The following is a 16235-nucleotide window of genomic DNA, read 5'->3' as shown; positions in this document are numbered from 1 at the left end:
AAAACAAACAGCGCATTATATTAGATATACTAAAGGAACTTTAGGACAAAATTATAGTAGTAAAGGGGTAGAGGTTAGGTAGGGGTAGGGTACATTACGTGATATACCTCTACCCTACCCTACCCCTACCTACACTAATTCTATGCTAAGAGGGTAGAGGTAGGGTAGGGTCTACATAGGGTATAGGTAGGGGTAGGGTAGGGTCTATATAGGGTACAGGTAGGGGTAAGGTAGGGTCTACATAGGGTAGGGGTAGAGGTAGGGTAGGGTCCACATGGGGTACAGGTAGGGGTTAGGTAGGGGTTAGTTAGGGGTTAGGTAGGGGCTAGGTAGGGTAGGTGTCAGCGTCTAACTCTTTAACTAAAGCAGTTATTGTAAAACTTTGTACTACAGAAATGTAAAGCAAAGCAAGAGCCTTTAAACAGTCCATATACTGTAAGATTCTGATTAAAACTAGTAGAGCTAGAGCAGTTGTTACGTAGGCCTACATAGTAACAGCCTAGGATTTACACAACAACTGCTGTAACTCTACTTGTTTTAATTAGAATCTTACGGTATATAGACTGTTTAAAAGCGCCTATTTTGCTCTACATTTCTGTAGTACAAAGTTTTGTAATAACCGCTTTAGTTAAAGGGTTACACGCTGACACCTGCGGGCCCTACTGTTAGGCGCTGGGCCCGGGGGTACCTCTGCCAGTCCTGGCGAGCTACCATGGGGCTAGTCAGCCCGGACTATATAAAGGTGTTGGAGGTTATTACTAATACTCCAGCGATTAGTCTTGTCACTACATACTACGTACCTTAATACACCTGCTATCCTCTTCAACCCTATCCTCCCTCGTGATCGCTTTGTAAATCCTTTACACCTACTTAGGCCTACCTCTTCCCTACCTCTACCCCTACCTGTAACTCTTACAGTAAAGCAGCTATTAAAAGGTTTTATACTAGAAAGATAAAGAACAAGTAAAGCGCTTTTAAACAGTCTATATTCTGTAAGATTCTAATTAAAACTGGTAGAGTTACAGCAGTTGTTGTGTAAATCTTAGGTTGTTACTACGTAGGCCTACGTAACAACTGCTCTAGCTCTACTAGTTTTAATTAGAATCTTACAGTATATAGACCGTTTAAAAGCGCTTATTTCGCCCTACATTCCTATAGTACAAAGTTTTACAATAACTGCTTTAGTTAAAGAGTTACACGCTGACACCTACAGGCCCTACTTAGGCCTACCTCTTCCCTACAGACCCTACCCCAAACCCTACCCTACCCTACCTCTACCCCTAGTCTGTACAGACTGTACCCTACCCCTACCCTATATAGACCCTACCTCTACCCTACCTCTACCTAACATCTATGCAGACCCTACCCTACCCCTACACTATATAGACCCTACTTCTACCCCACCCCTACCTAACGTCTATGCAGACTGTACCTAACCCCTACCTAACCCTAGGGTACCCCCTACCCTTTTGCCAGCGTAGACAAAATTATAGCTAATTACTATAAGAACCTACTATATAGACACCCTAGAATTACACGTATAATAGAACTTATTAAGTAACACTATAAGTTTAGTAATATAAAGGACAAGGTTACGAAATATATTAAGAACTATATAAACTATTAGTAAAATAAACACATTAGACACGCAAAATACAGAAAAGTATAGGCAATAGAGCTACTACCAGCACTATAGATAAATTTTATAATAGACTTTATTACATAGCTACTTATCTTAAGAGACCTAGTTACTATATACAACTATAACTTAATCTTTATTATAGTTAACAGATTTACGAAGTATACTAAGATAATACCTTTTTAATATAGCTATACTATAGAGCAGCTTATATAAGTATTTCTAGACTAATATATAAGATATTATAGTATACTAGATATTATAGTATACTAGATTTAATTATTAGTAATTAAGACAAGCTCTTTACGCTAAACTACTAGACTACGCTCTTAGCAGCTATTAGTAATAAGAAGAAGCTTTAAACAGCCTATTATCTACAGACAGATAGACAGACTGAAAAATAAATTACACTATAAAAATATACCTACAGATATACAGTAATTAGTAGCAAGATAATTAGGTTTTACTGTTACTTATAGCATAAATTATATATAACAACAAATTATTAGAAGTAATAGAAATATTACTATTCTTCCTAAATAATAGGATGCACCTAAATCTCTTTAATAGAAGTCTAGACATGCTAATTTAGACTATATTAGTAATATTCTTAGTAGTAAGACTAAAGGAAGTGCATAAAAAGGTACTAAAATATATTAGTAAGGCTTAAGAACAAGTAATCTTATATGTTAACTAGAAAAGAAAAACAGTACCTTAGCTAAAAGAGGGAGATAAAGTCTATCTTCTTACAAAAAACCTTTATACACAGAGACTAACAAAAAAACTAGACTATGTTAAAGTTAGACCCTTTTCTATTTCTTAATAGATAAGCCTAGTTAACTACAGACTTAATCTGCTAAAGGATGTAAAAATCGATCTAGTATTCCACATATTACTATTAAAACTAGCTAACCCTAGAATGCCTATCTAGGAGAACTTCTATTATTAAGCTAATAGTAAAGATAAATAGGAAGTTTAAAAAGATAGTAATATATAAGGGAAATAGCAATTAACAAAGGTATCTAGTTTAATAGTTAGGATACCTAGACTTAGAAAATATATAGGAACTACCTATATACCTTATAAGCTACTACTAATTAGTATATAAGTACTATAATTTACTATAGACTCTTTAATTAAACTAAGAGCACCCTAGGTAGCCAGTAAGGCATATATGCCAATAGACGCTGCAGGACAGTTAGGATTAACTTCCTTAGCTAGGTCTAACTTACTAGCCTTAAATATTCTATTTACTAAACACAGCCCCTTTTACTGCGCGCGTTTATTTACCTATTTTAGAATTTTCTTATTATGTAATAATTATGTAATTATAGTTATAAGAAAAACTTATCTACTTCTTCCTTTTTCTTATACTCCTTATAAGTCTTATCTAATAATACCTAAGATATATTTATATATAGCTTGCTACACTTTATACACTTAGCACACTTTATCCCTTTTAGACTACCTAGCATAATATAGCACTTAAAGCTGCTAAAGAAATAATAATTATAAGAGACTTTAGTAGGTATGATAGCTTAACAGATTCCTAATATAAGATAGATTTCACAAGCATATAAGAATATCTTTACTTACAGGTTACTAGATATAGAGATTACAGATTATATAAAACTCTAATAGACAATTACATAGTTTAAGGACAAACTAAAGAGGAAGGGGGGATAGTGTTATAATCCTGTGCTAGGGCACAGTATAAACATAAGTACCAGCTAACTAAGACCCCTAACTACGCGTTAAAGGATTAAACAGTAGAAAAGGATAGAACAGAAAGGGATGTTATATAAATACTTATTAATAAGTATAGTATAATATACTTGTCTATAAGTACCTATATATATTTTATTAGACTAACTCTAGTTACTTTTTAATAAGCATTATATTTTCTTAGGATATCGTTAAGTAGGAATATAACCCTTATAGTTTGTATTTAACCTTATTAATTAAGTTTGTCTTTAGAATCTTAACCTGTGCTTAAACTAGACAGTCTACTCTGTACTATTTAGTGCACCCTATCTTTATAAGCTTTACTTAGTTTATAACTCTAACTAATCTACTAGTACTTATCCCTAAGAACTAATATAATTAGTGCTTATGGTCTTTAACTAAAGTATAACTTTAATAGGGTCTAATTTCTTAGGGCTTATACTTTCTTAGAATCTACTTTAATTCCCTTATTAGTTAGGATATAACCTAGGTATTTAGTATAAGTAATATAGAACTTGTTTTTCTTAATATCTACCTGTTGTCTAGCTAATTAGAGATATTCTAATACTAGTTTAACATAGCGCTTTTGTGCGGCTAGGTCTTTAGAGTAGATAAGGATGTTATCTAGGTAGGTAATATAGAAGTTATTAAGGTATTTAATAAGAATATTATTTATATATTATTAGTACGTAGCTAGTCTATTACATAATCTAAATAGTAAAACCTTACACTTAAAACTGCTGTAATAGGTACAAAACGTAGTATACTTCTCTAACAAGGGGTCTATATAAATTCTATTAAAGGTATTCTAGATATTAAACTTAGTAAAGATCTTAGCTTTTTAAGGTTAGGTAAGTAGCTTATCTATATACAGTATTAGATAGGAGTCTTTCCTAGTAAAAGCGTTAAGTTTGTAATAGTTAATATAAATACGCAGGCCCCTATTTAGCTTATAAACAAAGAGTATTAGTGGTATAAAAGGGCTCTAACTATGTTTAATCTAACTATATGTAAGTTAATCTTATAGAATCTTCTTAGTAGCCTTAAGTTCTCTAAGATTTTACTTATATAGGGGCAAGTAGGAAGTTAGTAATTATCCTTCTAAGATAATTTTACAGTTATAAGGGCAGTGTTCTAAAAGGGTTTTAGACTTTGTTTTGCTAAATATATTAGCATATTAGGCATATTTCTCTAGTAATTGCTCTCTTAGGAGGTAGGTGTTTTCTAGATTGTCTAGGTTAAGACAGTTATTAATAAGGCAGTTAATCTTATATAGACTAGTAGTAAAGAATTTACTCTATAGCTTTTTTATAGAAAAGTAAAAGAAGTTTATAGAAGTTATAAAAATATTTATAGCTTAGGTTAGAAGCAAGTTAGCAGCCTTTTAGGTCTAGGCTAATAGTAAGGTTTAAGATTTTAGTAATTGTAAAATTTCCTCTAATCTAATAGATAGAATTGTTTAGGCTTTAGCTCTAATAATATTTCTCTCTATTCTATAAGTAATCTCTGCGTTATATGTCCTGTAAGACATAAGCTTAAGGTGTAGGGTAGTTAAGGGTTATTAATAATAGAGGGGCAGGCTTATATAACTAAGGATACTTTACTAGCTATATAAGCTAAGGCTAATCTATATTAAGCTAGAGCTTAATATATTTTAACTATTTAATACTAATAATATAATCCTAAGATTCTAGGTTAATAATAATAAAGAGGTAGTTACAGATCTTATAGCTATTAATTATTAGGTGTAGCTGTATATTCTAGTTTACTAAGGTTATAATTTAGTCTTAGAATCCTTTAACAATAATCTTAAAGAGTAACTTTTAGATAGGAGTCCTAAGCGCTAAAGAGACTAAAGAAGTAATTTTAGAGTCTAGAAATAGAAATCCTTAGGCACTAGTGTTAACTAAGGAATTAAGTTATACGCCTAGCCCTTAGTTTAATAGAATAGAAGAAATAAGAAAATAGGGTCTACTAAATAAATAAAATAAAGAGAGGTTAGATAGGTTATATCAATTTACGCCTAGGTAAGATTATTTTCTTAGGCAGAACTGTTTCCCTTAGGTATTAGGTCCTCTTTAAAGTCTTCTTTAGTATTAACGTAATCTTTAGTATCTATTTAGATTTCTTAAATTTAATAACTAGTATAATCTTTTATAAAATAAACTGCCTTACTATATTTATAATAGTTACCTAGAGTTAGCTCTCTTACAGGTGTGGCTTAGGGGGTAGTCCTAGGTAGAGGTAGAGTAGATGTTAAAGGCTTCTAAATACTAGGGGTAGGTTAGTTTAGAAGTAGGTTGTTAGAATAAGGCTAAATATTAACTGTTTAGGGTTAGGTCTAAGTTAGAGTAGTGTTAGGTAGGGTATAGATAGGGTTCTGCTTTCTTTCTATATTATATGCTGTTAAGTGCTCTATTATAAGTTTAAATAAGTTATTCTACTATCTTTTAAATTTAAGATTTAGACTTTAGAGGGCTAGAGTAATCTTTATCTATAAGCAGTAAAACTATTCTAACTTAGGTACTTATCCTTAAATAGCAGAACTTAGGAATTATACTTGAAAAGTTAGAAATGTATTATCCTTTCCTCTTTATAGGCAGTTAAACACAGCCTAACTCTTAGCTTTCTTGTTTCTAGTAATAAAATAAGAGTAGAGAAGCGTAATTATTTCCTTAATATTTAAAAAATAATCTAACTTATAAGACAAGTATTAGGGCTTAAGGTATTCCTTAGTAAGCCTAGAAGTGTCTCCCTATACTAGAGCTATACAGGCTCTCTCTATAGGATAGTAATCTAAATTAATATTAAGTTAGTTACAAATTAAGGCTTACTACTATTTAAAGGTAGGTTCTTTGCTATTACTTAATTTATTAATAGTTAGAGTTTATGTACTAAGCCTAGGGGTATAAACAGGGCTTAGAGAACTAAATCTCTAAGTTAGTTAGGGGGACTTAGTAGTAGGTATAGGATTATCTTTGTATAGAGAGGTTTGTGCTTAAAGCCTAGCTATTTTAGACTATAGTTAGTCTATCTCTATACGCAGCTTGTCCTAATCTAAGTCCTTATCTAATTTACTTTTAGTAAGTAGTTTATTAACTAATCCTTTAGGAGGCATAGTTGCCTAAATCCTAGTAGATCTTCTAGTAGGTTCCTTTAAACTAGGGTTAGTAGTGCCTAATATTAGTACTAATTTAATTTAGATAGGTTCTTAATAATTTCTAAGTGTTTATCTTAGTACAATCTAACATAGCTTTTTCTAAAAGTAATCCTAGAGCAGTTAGTTATAGAAAATTCTAAACCTAAAGGCTTTAGTTTCTAGAAGGTCTCTAAAATCCTAACTGTTATATTAAATAATAATTAGGACCTAGTCTTAGTTTGTAACTGTAAGGGATCTAAATCTAGAGGTACTTAAAATAACTAAATAATTTTGTAATATTATTTAAAGGCTATTACTAGCTAGAATAAGTTTTTAAGTATAATATAATAATATAAAATAATAGAAGTCTCTAAAAGATATAGGTATCTGCTATAAGGTGTATAGAAGCACTAGAATAGTTTATATAGAAAATTGTTCTATTCTTATAGGTCTTATATATAAGAATACTTAAAAACTAGCTCTCTATGCCTGTTAACCTTATGCCTTTTATACCTTATAAGAGTTAGAAAGAATTAGTGTACTGGCCTTAGGTGTAGGGTGGACACAGATGTAACGACACTAAGTCAGTAATAAGTTGGAGAGGAATTGGACAAGGCTTTAGGTGACTGGTGCGTTATAATAATCTGCCTATATAAGAGGGGGGGTAGTGTAATACACTAGTTACCTAAAGCCTTATCTAATTCCCCTCTAACTTATTACCAACTTAGTGCTGTTACATCTGTATCTACCCCACACCCTAGGCTAGCACTCTAATTTTTTCTAACTCTTATGTGGTATAAAAGGCATAAGGTTAACAGGCATAAAGAGCTAGTTTTTAAGTATCTTTTATACAAGACCTATAGAAATAGAACAATTCTCTGTGTAAACTATCCTAGTGCTCCTATACACCTCGTAGCGGATACCTACATCTTTTAGGGACTTCTATCATCCTGCGTTGTTACAATGTTAGTAATTAAATAATATAAGTAAATATCTTAATCGAATTTTATAAGACACCCCTTAAATTGTCTAATCAATCAGATTATTAGATTAAGGAATTGGATAAATTGTGTGAAGTAGACAGGCCCTAAGTCGGTGAGTTGGTGGTAAGGGTAGTTTTAGCGTTGGTCGGCTTAAGTGTATCCTCACAACAAGGCTTCCTGTTCGCTCAGCCCTATTCAAGCAACGCACCGGCGGATAAGTAGTTAGCTGGGTGACTACTAGCGAATACCCGCTGTTGTATGTATTTGTTTTTGTTGAACTCGAGACTGTGTCTGGATTTCTTGAGCATGTCCTATAGATACGGTGCGGTACGAAGACGCTTGGACTTTTTTGAGGGATCTCACGCTCACGAGATCTCACGAGACAATACTTGGAGTTCGCACGTGTGAGACAGTTGCCAGGACACTGCTCAGATGTCGAGGCGATGTAGTTGGAGCCGAGAAGGTGGTGCTGCTGTGTCTGCCTTCCGCTGAAAACTTGGGAGGTGAAGTGATCTATTACGATTACCATCATCTGTCAGCACAGTCGCGTCACCAGCTTCAGAGGAGGGTGTCAAAGTAGGAAACGAATCCATGTCATTAATGATGTCCACGATTCAAAAAATTTCCTGGTCGTCATACGCCCTAACCTTCTCCAGATGCGCTTTCACCTGACTGTAATCCCTGCACACATGTTTGCTATCCCAACCATCACTCCCTCCATTGTGGTCAGGAAACGTGGTCTCCAGACCTTCGAGGGCCAGATCGGCCGAGCACATGATGGCCTGGCGCATGTAATCGAAGCAGTGGATCATGTGCCAGTGGTGGTCTTCGGGGAGGGAGATGTTGCTCTTCAGGCCACTGTAGACTTCGACCACTGCATAGAGGCAGTGCAGTTGGTGCGTCATGGAGGTGGTGAAGACAGTCTTGTTCTGGTCCCAGACTATTGGGGTCGGGAGGTCGTGGTAGTCTTGCGGTCGCTTGATGTGTTGGAAGCCCATGCCGACGGGGATTAGTTCATTCCACGCGGCGAGGGTTTCGGGTTTGAAGAAGTCTGAGGTATTGTAAGGGGCGTACGTTTGGTTGATCTGGAATGTTGTGACCTTTGTCGGGACTAGGGCATGGTTAGCATCGACGGACAGAGCAGATGTTGTAGTGAAAGAATCGCACGTACTGTGTGGACCCCAGCCGGTCATGTCGCCACCTACTTCTTTCTCGCTGGTCGCTGCGGGTCGTGTCCACTTCGAGTCCATTAATAGGCCTTGTTCGCGGGCCAAGAGTCCAACGATAACGACTTGAAGCGCGATGACGATGAACCACCGGAGAGCCGACAAACAAGGCGGACATAAAACGTTTCTCCGCGATTGTGATGGTCGCGTGTAGTCATTTGTTGCCCATGCTTTCTCGCCCCCAACGAGAGATTCGACCTCGGTCGATGAGTCGTCATCGTGGTGGTCTTGTGGCCGTACGTCTGTGTATTGGTGTCGTCGAGGCATGATGTGTGATTAGGTCTATGACGCCAGGCCGAGACAAAGATGTAGAGGGAAGAAGATATGAGCACAGCTGGAGAGCCAGAGGCAACAGGGCGCCAGCGAAAGTATGTACTCGCTGGCATGTGGATCGGCCCACCTGGATGTGTTGCGACCGGACATGTTTGACATCGCCTGCCGCTCACGAGTCGGCAGCGCAGTTCGCCTTCTCTTTGAGAAACAAAAGACTTTTCTAGGTGCGAGACATGGGTCCTGAGACGATGTTCGAAGCATCGCACATGTAGTCTAGCCAACAAGCGTTAGTCTGTTGTGATGAAACAGGTGATGAACCGCCAAGCGTGAGAGGCACCTTCCGCAACAAGCGAGCACGGCGTGAAACCCAAGCTGAACGTCATTGTTATGAGAGTGATGGCTGATGCTCTCCAGAACGTCCTGCTCGCTCGGGTAGCACTTCTTGCTTCGCTGAGCACAGTGCGATCTTTCTAGATTGATTAGGGCTGGACCGATATGCCGTCGTGTACACGCGGGAAAGCAAGTACTGGAGGTAGGCATGCAGTGGTTTAAGTGGCAGTGGTGTGATTGCAGCGACAGTGGCGTTGATAGCTGAGGCTGGTTTTTCGCGTGAGCCTCTGACTCCGAGTAGGCAGTGCCTCTTGGGCTCTACTTTTAATAGAGGTAGTGTCTGAGCTGAGATGTCCTAGTAAGAAGACCAAGTAGGAGAGCCAGACCATTTTGAAGGGGGTCGCTGGTGTGTGTGTGTGGACGCGTGCATTTGGTCTACCTAGGTTCAACACCCAATATAGTGAAGCCATATTCTGGTAGCGCATGCCCTGACAAAGTGACACTTGCAACCTCATACCAAACAAGGGCGCAAGCTGTGGAATGTATACTCGTTCTCGCATGTTCACGGTTGTGCTGTGCGAAGTCAACAAACCATCCACAGTCGAAGTAAGTCCTCTCAGCGAGCCATCCACTTTCGGCGAAGAGTACCGCGAAAGGTACAACAACGGACAAAGCGTCCAGCAATACAAATGAGGGTTTTTCCTGGAATCTATGCAATTGAGTACAAATTGCACGAGGTTGAGGGGTGAGACCGAGACCGAGCCATGCTGCAGAGTCGAGCGGCGCTTCACTGAGATGGCGCTAAAAAAGCGCTAGCCGTTTTCACAGCTGTGGGCACTGAAGTCGAATGTGCCCAGTTCTGATTGTCGCCACAGACAAATTTGATGGCGAGACCTGTGCAAAGTTCAGCGCTTCACACACAGGTCACTTCGAATGACCCATTTCTCGCCCTGTAGGACTTCGCGGCCCTCATGAAGCATGCAGTCTGCTCCATGCTTATGCAGCAGCGCCAGGCCAACCTCGAGCCCGACAACGAAGGGCTCCGGTAGCGGCTCCCTACTCTTCTTCTTTGGAGGGTCGGGATAGAAGACAGTCTCGCCGCCAATGCATCCTGTGGCCGGAGACGTAAGATAGAGAAGGAGGGTCCAGGTGGTACGTCCAGGAGCTGGTGGCGAGCCTGGTACAGTCACATTGTTGGAGTCATCGTCTGATCTCTAGTCAGTATTGTAAGGCTCTGTGAAGACAGACCTCGCTTTGTTTCTCAGAGAGAGACGGAACATCGTACAATGCTGGTCGAAGAACTGCCCCTTGGAGTATCGATAAATGCGGATGTTAGGATTGAGTCCAATGACCTTGCCGCCCCACAGCTCGTTCCGCTGAGCTTCAGTCAGACCAAGGCCGTCGTTGTTTGCAAGTCCAGTAACCAAGTTCCTCAAGGAGGTCCCACTCCACAGTCTCTCAGCGAAAGCGGGGTCATCGATCTGGTAACGATCGTTGACGCGCACTGCGTCCCCTTTCTTGGGCTTGCCAGGTGTCGTAGTCAAGGGGAGCGAGGAGAGGAATGAGACGTAGGTTTTGCAGAGTGTGGCGGTGAAGAAGTTGGGTATGGTGACGATCTGCCCGGGGAGTGACTCTTGCAGCGAGAGGTCTGACTCTGGTATGAGTGGAGTAAATGCAGGCCAGTTCGGTGGTTGCTGCGTTGGCCGCTGAGGCAACAAGGCTCTTGATGCAGGGCCAGCTTTTGCGGTCTTCTTGGAGGCCATTGGGAGGGCGGGTTTGCAGATGGGCTGCGTCTGATTGGTAGGTCGTGGATTGGTCGATGAAAGTTGGGAAGGCCGTCCTGGGTGGTTGGTCACTCTCGTACTCAGAACCGTGGAGTGGACAGCAAGGGTGCAGGGCAGACACTCAATCAGACCCAGGTGTTTCTTGACGTTCTTTTCTCGAGCGCGCGCGCTTTCAAGTCTGATTATTCGCTGCGACAGCCTCTACTGCCAACTCTCGCACCCATTCACTTACCACGACGGAGACTTCAAGCCGCAGAGATGGCGACGACGAGTGCGCGAGACGAATTCCGCCCTGAGCCTGCCAACCTACACGGTTTACCTGCTGCAGCTGATTCGCCGCGCTCTTGTTGGGCAGAGCTTTGGGAAGATGCTGGCGATGCGGCTGGTGAGGCGCGCAGCCAAGCTAGCGACGGCCTGGCTTTGCGCGTTGCCAATCAGCAGCTAGCGTCTCTGGTCGTGCAAGGCTCTCACGAGCCGGGCGCAGACGAGGACCAGCTGATCGACCTCACCGCGTCTACCGACCCGTCGACCGACTCCTTCTCCGACTCCTTCTCCGACGCTCTGCACGCCGTGCTGGACTCTGCAGACGGCCTCGACAGCCTCGACAGCCTCGACAGCGCGCAACCCTGCACCGTGTGTGGTAAGTGTGCGCGACGCGCCGGGCGCGCCTTCCGCGACGCCGAAGTGCCGGGTGGGCCGCCGAAGCCACGACTAACGTGCCGCGCAGACCTCAACTCGTTCGACATCCACTGCCTTGGCCACGAAGATGGAGGCGCCAACATGCTCGTAGCACCCGGCGCACCCCAGCCCTCGCCCCTCGACCATGCCCGCCCCCAACATGCTCCCAGCGACGGCCCTCTCTCGCCCGCTACACCCGCTGCTGCCGCCATGGAAGAAGGCGCCGCCCCAGCCCAGCCAGCGAGCCCCAATGCGCCTGCCGCTGCAACACCGCCTGCCCTTCCCGGCTTCACCGCTGGCAAGGGCGCGCTGCCAGCCCCAGACGTGACCCTCGACGACCCCGCAGCAAATGGCCTGCCCGCCCTGGATGCGCCCATTTCGCTCGCCCAACCCTTGGACATGGGCCTCGCCATGGATATGGACGTGAACATGAACATGAACATGAACATGAACATGCCCATGAACATGAACATGAACACGAACATGAACTCGGACATGAACTCGAACATGAACTCCAACATGAACTCGAACATGACCTCGAACATGACCTCGAACATGACCTCGAACATGACCTCGAACATGACCTCGAACATGACCTCGAACATGAACACAAACACGAGCACAAACACAAACACAAACACGAGCACAAACACAAACACAAACACGAGCACAAACACAAACACAAACATGCCCATGGACACAAACATGAACATGAACATGCCCGTCAACGGCCTCCCCATGCTACCCGACCTCATGCCCATGGACTTTGCCGAGCACGACGTCGCCAGCGAGGAACGCGTCAACGCCTTTGCCCGCCTACGCTTCGACGACGGCTCCTACTACATGCACACCTACCAGATCATCCTGGGCCGCAACCTCGCCCTCGCACGCAGAGACATGCGCCGCCTCGCCAAGGTTGACCTGCTAAAGGAGCAGGGCCATGTCGCCGCCGCGAACGAGCTGCTGCACGGCAAGAAGCGCAAGCGTGGCCGCCGCGGTGCCCCCAGCGTCATCAGTGAGAAGGGCGGCATCGTCAGCGCACGCATAGAGTCGATGCCTCTCGAGTACCAGCAGCGCCGCCACCCTTCGCAGTCAGCCAGCTCCGGCTCCCACCAGAACGGCGAGGCGATTGAGGAGAAGCCTGCCGAGCGTGCACCGCAGGATGTCATCATGCAGGCCTTCCCCGAACGACCTGAACAGTTCGATGGCCACATCCCCGAGGACCCAACTGACTGCCCCCTTGTCCCTATACACCCCGAGCACATCACCGCTAAGACCGGCAACCAGGGGCCCAAGGGCATCTCACGTCGTCACGCCAGGATTTTCTACAATTTTGAAGAAGGCGCTTTCTGCATCGAGGTACTCGGTAACAACGGATTGCACCATGAGGGCCAATTCTGTCCACAAGGCGCAATCGTCACCCTTGAGCATGGCGACAACCTGTCCATCGGCGCTGTGAACATGCAATTCTACCTTCCTGACGTCGCTCTCACTGAACAGCAGCGCCAGCGACAGGAATCTGGTTCTCGACCCATGAGCTTCTCTTTTGAGAACGGCCATGGCGAAATGGAGAGCGACGAGGAGATGAGTTCCGATAGTGAGGGCCAGATGAGCATCAACCCTCGTCAGGTCTACTACCACCCCGTTGATAGCGAGCTGGAGTCTGAAGATGACGGACACGATGACGGCGTGGATGAGTACAAAGAGCCTGCGCCAAAACCAAAGATCAAACTCAAGCTCAAGGCTCCGCGTCCGCGCGAGCGTTCACCACTTCCAAAGAAGTCGAAGAAGGAGAGGGAGAGGGAGAAGGCTTTGTTGAAGAAGAGAAAGCACAGAGAACGCGAAGAGCGCGACTACAACCCAGACGAGTCGCCCATCAAGAAGGCCAAGAAGATCAGGGCCCCGCCAGAGCAGCCAGTCAGAGCATCGCCTACTAAAGAGCCCAAGGCAACAAAAGAGATCAAACAAATCAAGCAAGTCAAGGAGATCAAAGAAGCCAAGGAGAAGGAAGTCGAGATACCCAAAGAGGTCAAGGAGCCAAAAGAGGCCAAAGAGCCCAAAGAACTCAAGGACAAGGGCAAAGCTCCTGCAAAGACTCCGTCAAAGACACCCATACCTGACGAGGGGACTCCTGATGCAGTCACAAAGGAGACGCCTGTCAAGGACAAGCCTGAGCCAGTCAAGTCGGTCCCTACGGACAGTCCACCTCTCCTGCGTAAGCCCCTCGACGCTGAAATCGAAGCCGGTGGCGAGATTGAAGGTCTCATTACAGAAGAATTGGCTCGTCAACACAACCTCCCTGCGAGCCTTGTTGGTCACGTAGTGGAGAAACGAAAAGGTCCTGGCCGGCCGCCAAAAGACGGTATCATGTCCAAGCGACAACGCTCGCAGCTTATCAAGCAGGCCAAGGAGATTGAGAGAGCCAAAGCTGCTGGTATTGATCCCGCTGACATACCCGCCCCATCTGTCAAGCCCAAGATCACGAAACGAAAGGATTCAAATGCGGGCGACGGGGACGGTGACGACATCTTGGAATCGACCGAGAAGGGCGACGGCATGATGATGGGCGACAAGGGAAAGCAGAAGCAGCCAATCAAACCGCCGCGCACTCCATCTCCGGAGATGCGCATCGAGGACTACAGCGAAGAGCAGCTGCAGCGCCCTTCGGCAAACTATGTGGTACTCATTCACGAGGCTATATCTTCCTCCTGCAATGGTCAGATGAACCTTCAGCAGATCTACAACTACATCGAGAAGAAATACCCTTGGTACAAGTTCAAGACCACTACAAGTGGTTGGCAGTCGAGCGTCAGACACAACCTCGGTCAACACGATGCTTTTGTCAAGGGAGACAAAGAAGGCAAAGGTTTCAACTGGCGTATTAATCCTGAGGTGTCCATCGAGAAGGAGCGCAGGAAGAGGCAAGTGAGTCCGCCGGTCAATCATGCTCAGCGACCACAATACTACCCGCCACCGAACGGATACCCTCAATATCCTCATCAACCCGGTTACCCATATCACCCAGGCATGCCTCCACCTGGTATGCCACCCGCGCCTCCAAGACTTCCGCCAAGCATGATGGCTTCCGCCCCTCGTTTACCTCCAAGTATGGCTCGAGATGCAAACGTCGCAACACCTGCTACACCACAGGGCGCTCCTCCACCTTCGCCTTATGCTTCACCTTGGGCTGGTGGTAACACAGCTGGGAGCCCTCCTGCACCAGCCCCTCCTCGCCCTTACCCCCAACCTCCTCATGGAACACCGCCAATCAGCTCCGCAGCCGCCGGATCAAGTGGACAGTATGGCGTACTCTACCCAACGAGTGCGCCACCATCACACAACGGACATTCATCAGCAAGTCCCTACGGTGGTCCGTACGCTGCTACGGGTGCGAGTCCCTATGGTGCTGCACCAGGCCGTCCGTATGCTCCATACTCTCACCAGAGTTATTCACAGTCTGGTCATCCGGGTCCTCCGCCACAAAGTCCGGCGCCACAGCAGTCTCAACCGCCTCCACAGGTTTATCCGAGTCAAGCGCCTCCGGCCAATCCCGCGCTTTCGACTATCGTTCTGACTCCTCAGATTATAAGTCGTTATCCCGCCAACACCAATCACGATTTGATCCGTAACCTGGAAGCATTCAGAAGGGTATATCTCGACAAAAGGACGCAGCCCGGTGAAGACAAGAAAGTCGATAATGCAATCAGAGCTTTCGTAGACACCAGTATACCTCAAGCAAGCCTCACTGAGTCTGAGCAGCAACTACTGACAGCTATCACGAACGTTCCCAATTTGACAGTCTATCGAGCAAAACCTATTGTTGCCCAGCAGGACAGTACGGTAACTCAAGATCCCGTTACTAGCACTGCAGCCGCAGGTACTGCAGCCGCTATCGCAGCAGGTGGCGCCGCCGGGACAATGCCAAGCGTGCCTCCGAGCATACAGACCCAACAGACACCTCAGCAAGTCCCCCATGCGCCCGCATCTTCTTCTGCAACATCTGCGCCGACAGTGAATGCTCCGGCAACGCCTATCCCCGCAACAAGCGAGCCACATAAATTCATGCCCAATATGACCGCAGCATCTGCTCCTGCGCCGCCAGGCCCTTCTCCATCGTTGCCTCCTTCGCATCGCCCTAGCGTAGAGCCGCTTACGCCCGTACCAGGTTCGCCAGCAGTACAGAACGGGACGCCGCTGATCAAGCGCTCGATGACTGAGAACAACGCCGCTGATCTGGCTGTCAAGGAAGAGGATACTAAGCTTGAAGACGATGACGTACCTACCAAGATAGAGTAGCTCTCTGATCTTGAGGTGGCTGTTTGGTGGGCTCAGGCTCGGGCTCGGGTTCAAATCAACAGTCTCAAACCATGAAGACGTAGCTCAGCAAGTTCTCTTCTTCGTACATATTGTACACGCATTTCCTTTTGATGAATTCGATTTCTCAGCGTCACGACACGA

General features: G+C 44.4%; 3 protein-coding genes across 3 annotated transcripts, besides 22 other annotated features; 1 reads left to right on the top strand and 2 right to left on the bottom strand.

The window, feature by feature from the left end:
- Positions 1 to 57: part of a mobile genetic element that runs on past the window's edge.
- Positions 1 to 266: part of a mobile genetic element that runs on past the window's edge.
- Positions 105 to 137: a tandem repeat.
- Positions 149 to 266: a long terminal repeat.
- Positions 151 to 204: a tandem repeat.
- Positions 219 to 671: a dispersed repeat.
- Positions 267 to 270: a direct repeat.
- Positions 662 to 865: a mobile genetic element.
- Positions 866 to 1313: a dispersed repeat.
- Positions 877 to 913: a tandem repeat.
- A 168-nt stretch (positions 1314 to 1481) lies between the features above and the next one.
- Positions 1482 to 3783: a mobile genetic element.
- Positions 1823 to 1911: a tandem repeat.
- A 135-nt stretch (positions 3784 to 3918) lies between the features above and the next one.
- Positions 3919 to 4123: a mobile genetic element.
- Positions 4124 to 4190: 67 nt separating this feature from the next.
- Positions 4191 to 6022: a mobile genetic element.
- Positions 5028 to 5072: a tandem repeat.
- Positions 5694 to 5744: a tandem repeat.
- Positions 6023 to 6405: a dispersed repeat.
- Positions 6406 to 6646: 241 nt separating this feature from the next.
- Positions 6647 to 6905: a dispersed repeat.
- Positions 6838 to 6869: a tandem repeat.
- A 502-nt stretch (positions 6906 to 7407) lies between the features above and the next one.
- Positions 7408 to 7481: a dispersed repeat.
- Positions 7482 to 7590: 109 nt separating this feature from the next.
- Positions 7591 to 7648: a mobile genetic element.
- A 452-nt stretch (positions 7649 to 8100) lies between these two features.
- Positions 8101 to 8979, bottom strand: EKO05_0010372 (uncharacterized protein; the record flags this gene model as incomplete). The annotated part of the gene is made up of 2 exons (XM_038943154.1): positions 8101 to 8597; positions 8658 to 8979. 2 exons carry the CDS (start codon positions 8977 to 8979, stop codon positions 8101 to 8103), a joined length of 819 nt encoding a protein of 272 aa, XP_038794302.1.
- A 1241-nt stretch (positions 8980 to 10220) lies between these two features.
- EKO05_0010371 (uncharacterized protein) lies at positions 10221 to 11078 on the bottom strand (the record flags this gene model as incomplete). The annotated part of the gene is made up of 2 exons (XM_038943066.1): positions 10221 to 10522; positions 10601 to 11078. 2 exons carry the CDS (start codon positions 11076 to 11078, stop codon positions 10221 to 10223), a joined length of 780 nt encoding a protein of 259 aa, XP_038794303.1.
- A 279-nt stretch (positions 11079 to 11357) lies between these two features.
- EKO05_0010370 (uncharacterized protein) lies at positions 11358 to 16073 on the top strand (the record flags this gene model as incomplete). Its single annotated transcript, XM_059637737.1, has 2 exons — positions 11358 to 11739; positions 11827 to 16073. 2 exons carry the CDS (start codon positions 11358 to 11360, stop codon positions 16071 to 16073), a joined length of 4629 nt encoding a protein of 1542 aa, XP_059493720.1.
- Positions 11617 to 11657: a tandem repeat.
- Positions 16074 to 16235: the final 162 nt, after the last annotated feature.

Source organism: Ascochyta rabiei, chromosome 19 (genome assembly GCF_004011695.2).
Source record: "Ascochyta rabiei chromosome 19, complete sequence".
Classification (NCBI taxonomy): Eukaryota; Fungi; Ascomycota; class Dothideomycetes; order Pleosporales; family Didymellaceae; genus Ascochyta; species Ascochyta rabiei.
Note: the sequence above shows the minus strand (reverse complement) of the source record. Positions and strands in the feature narration are given on the sequence as shown.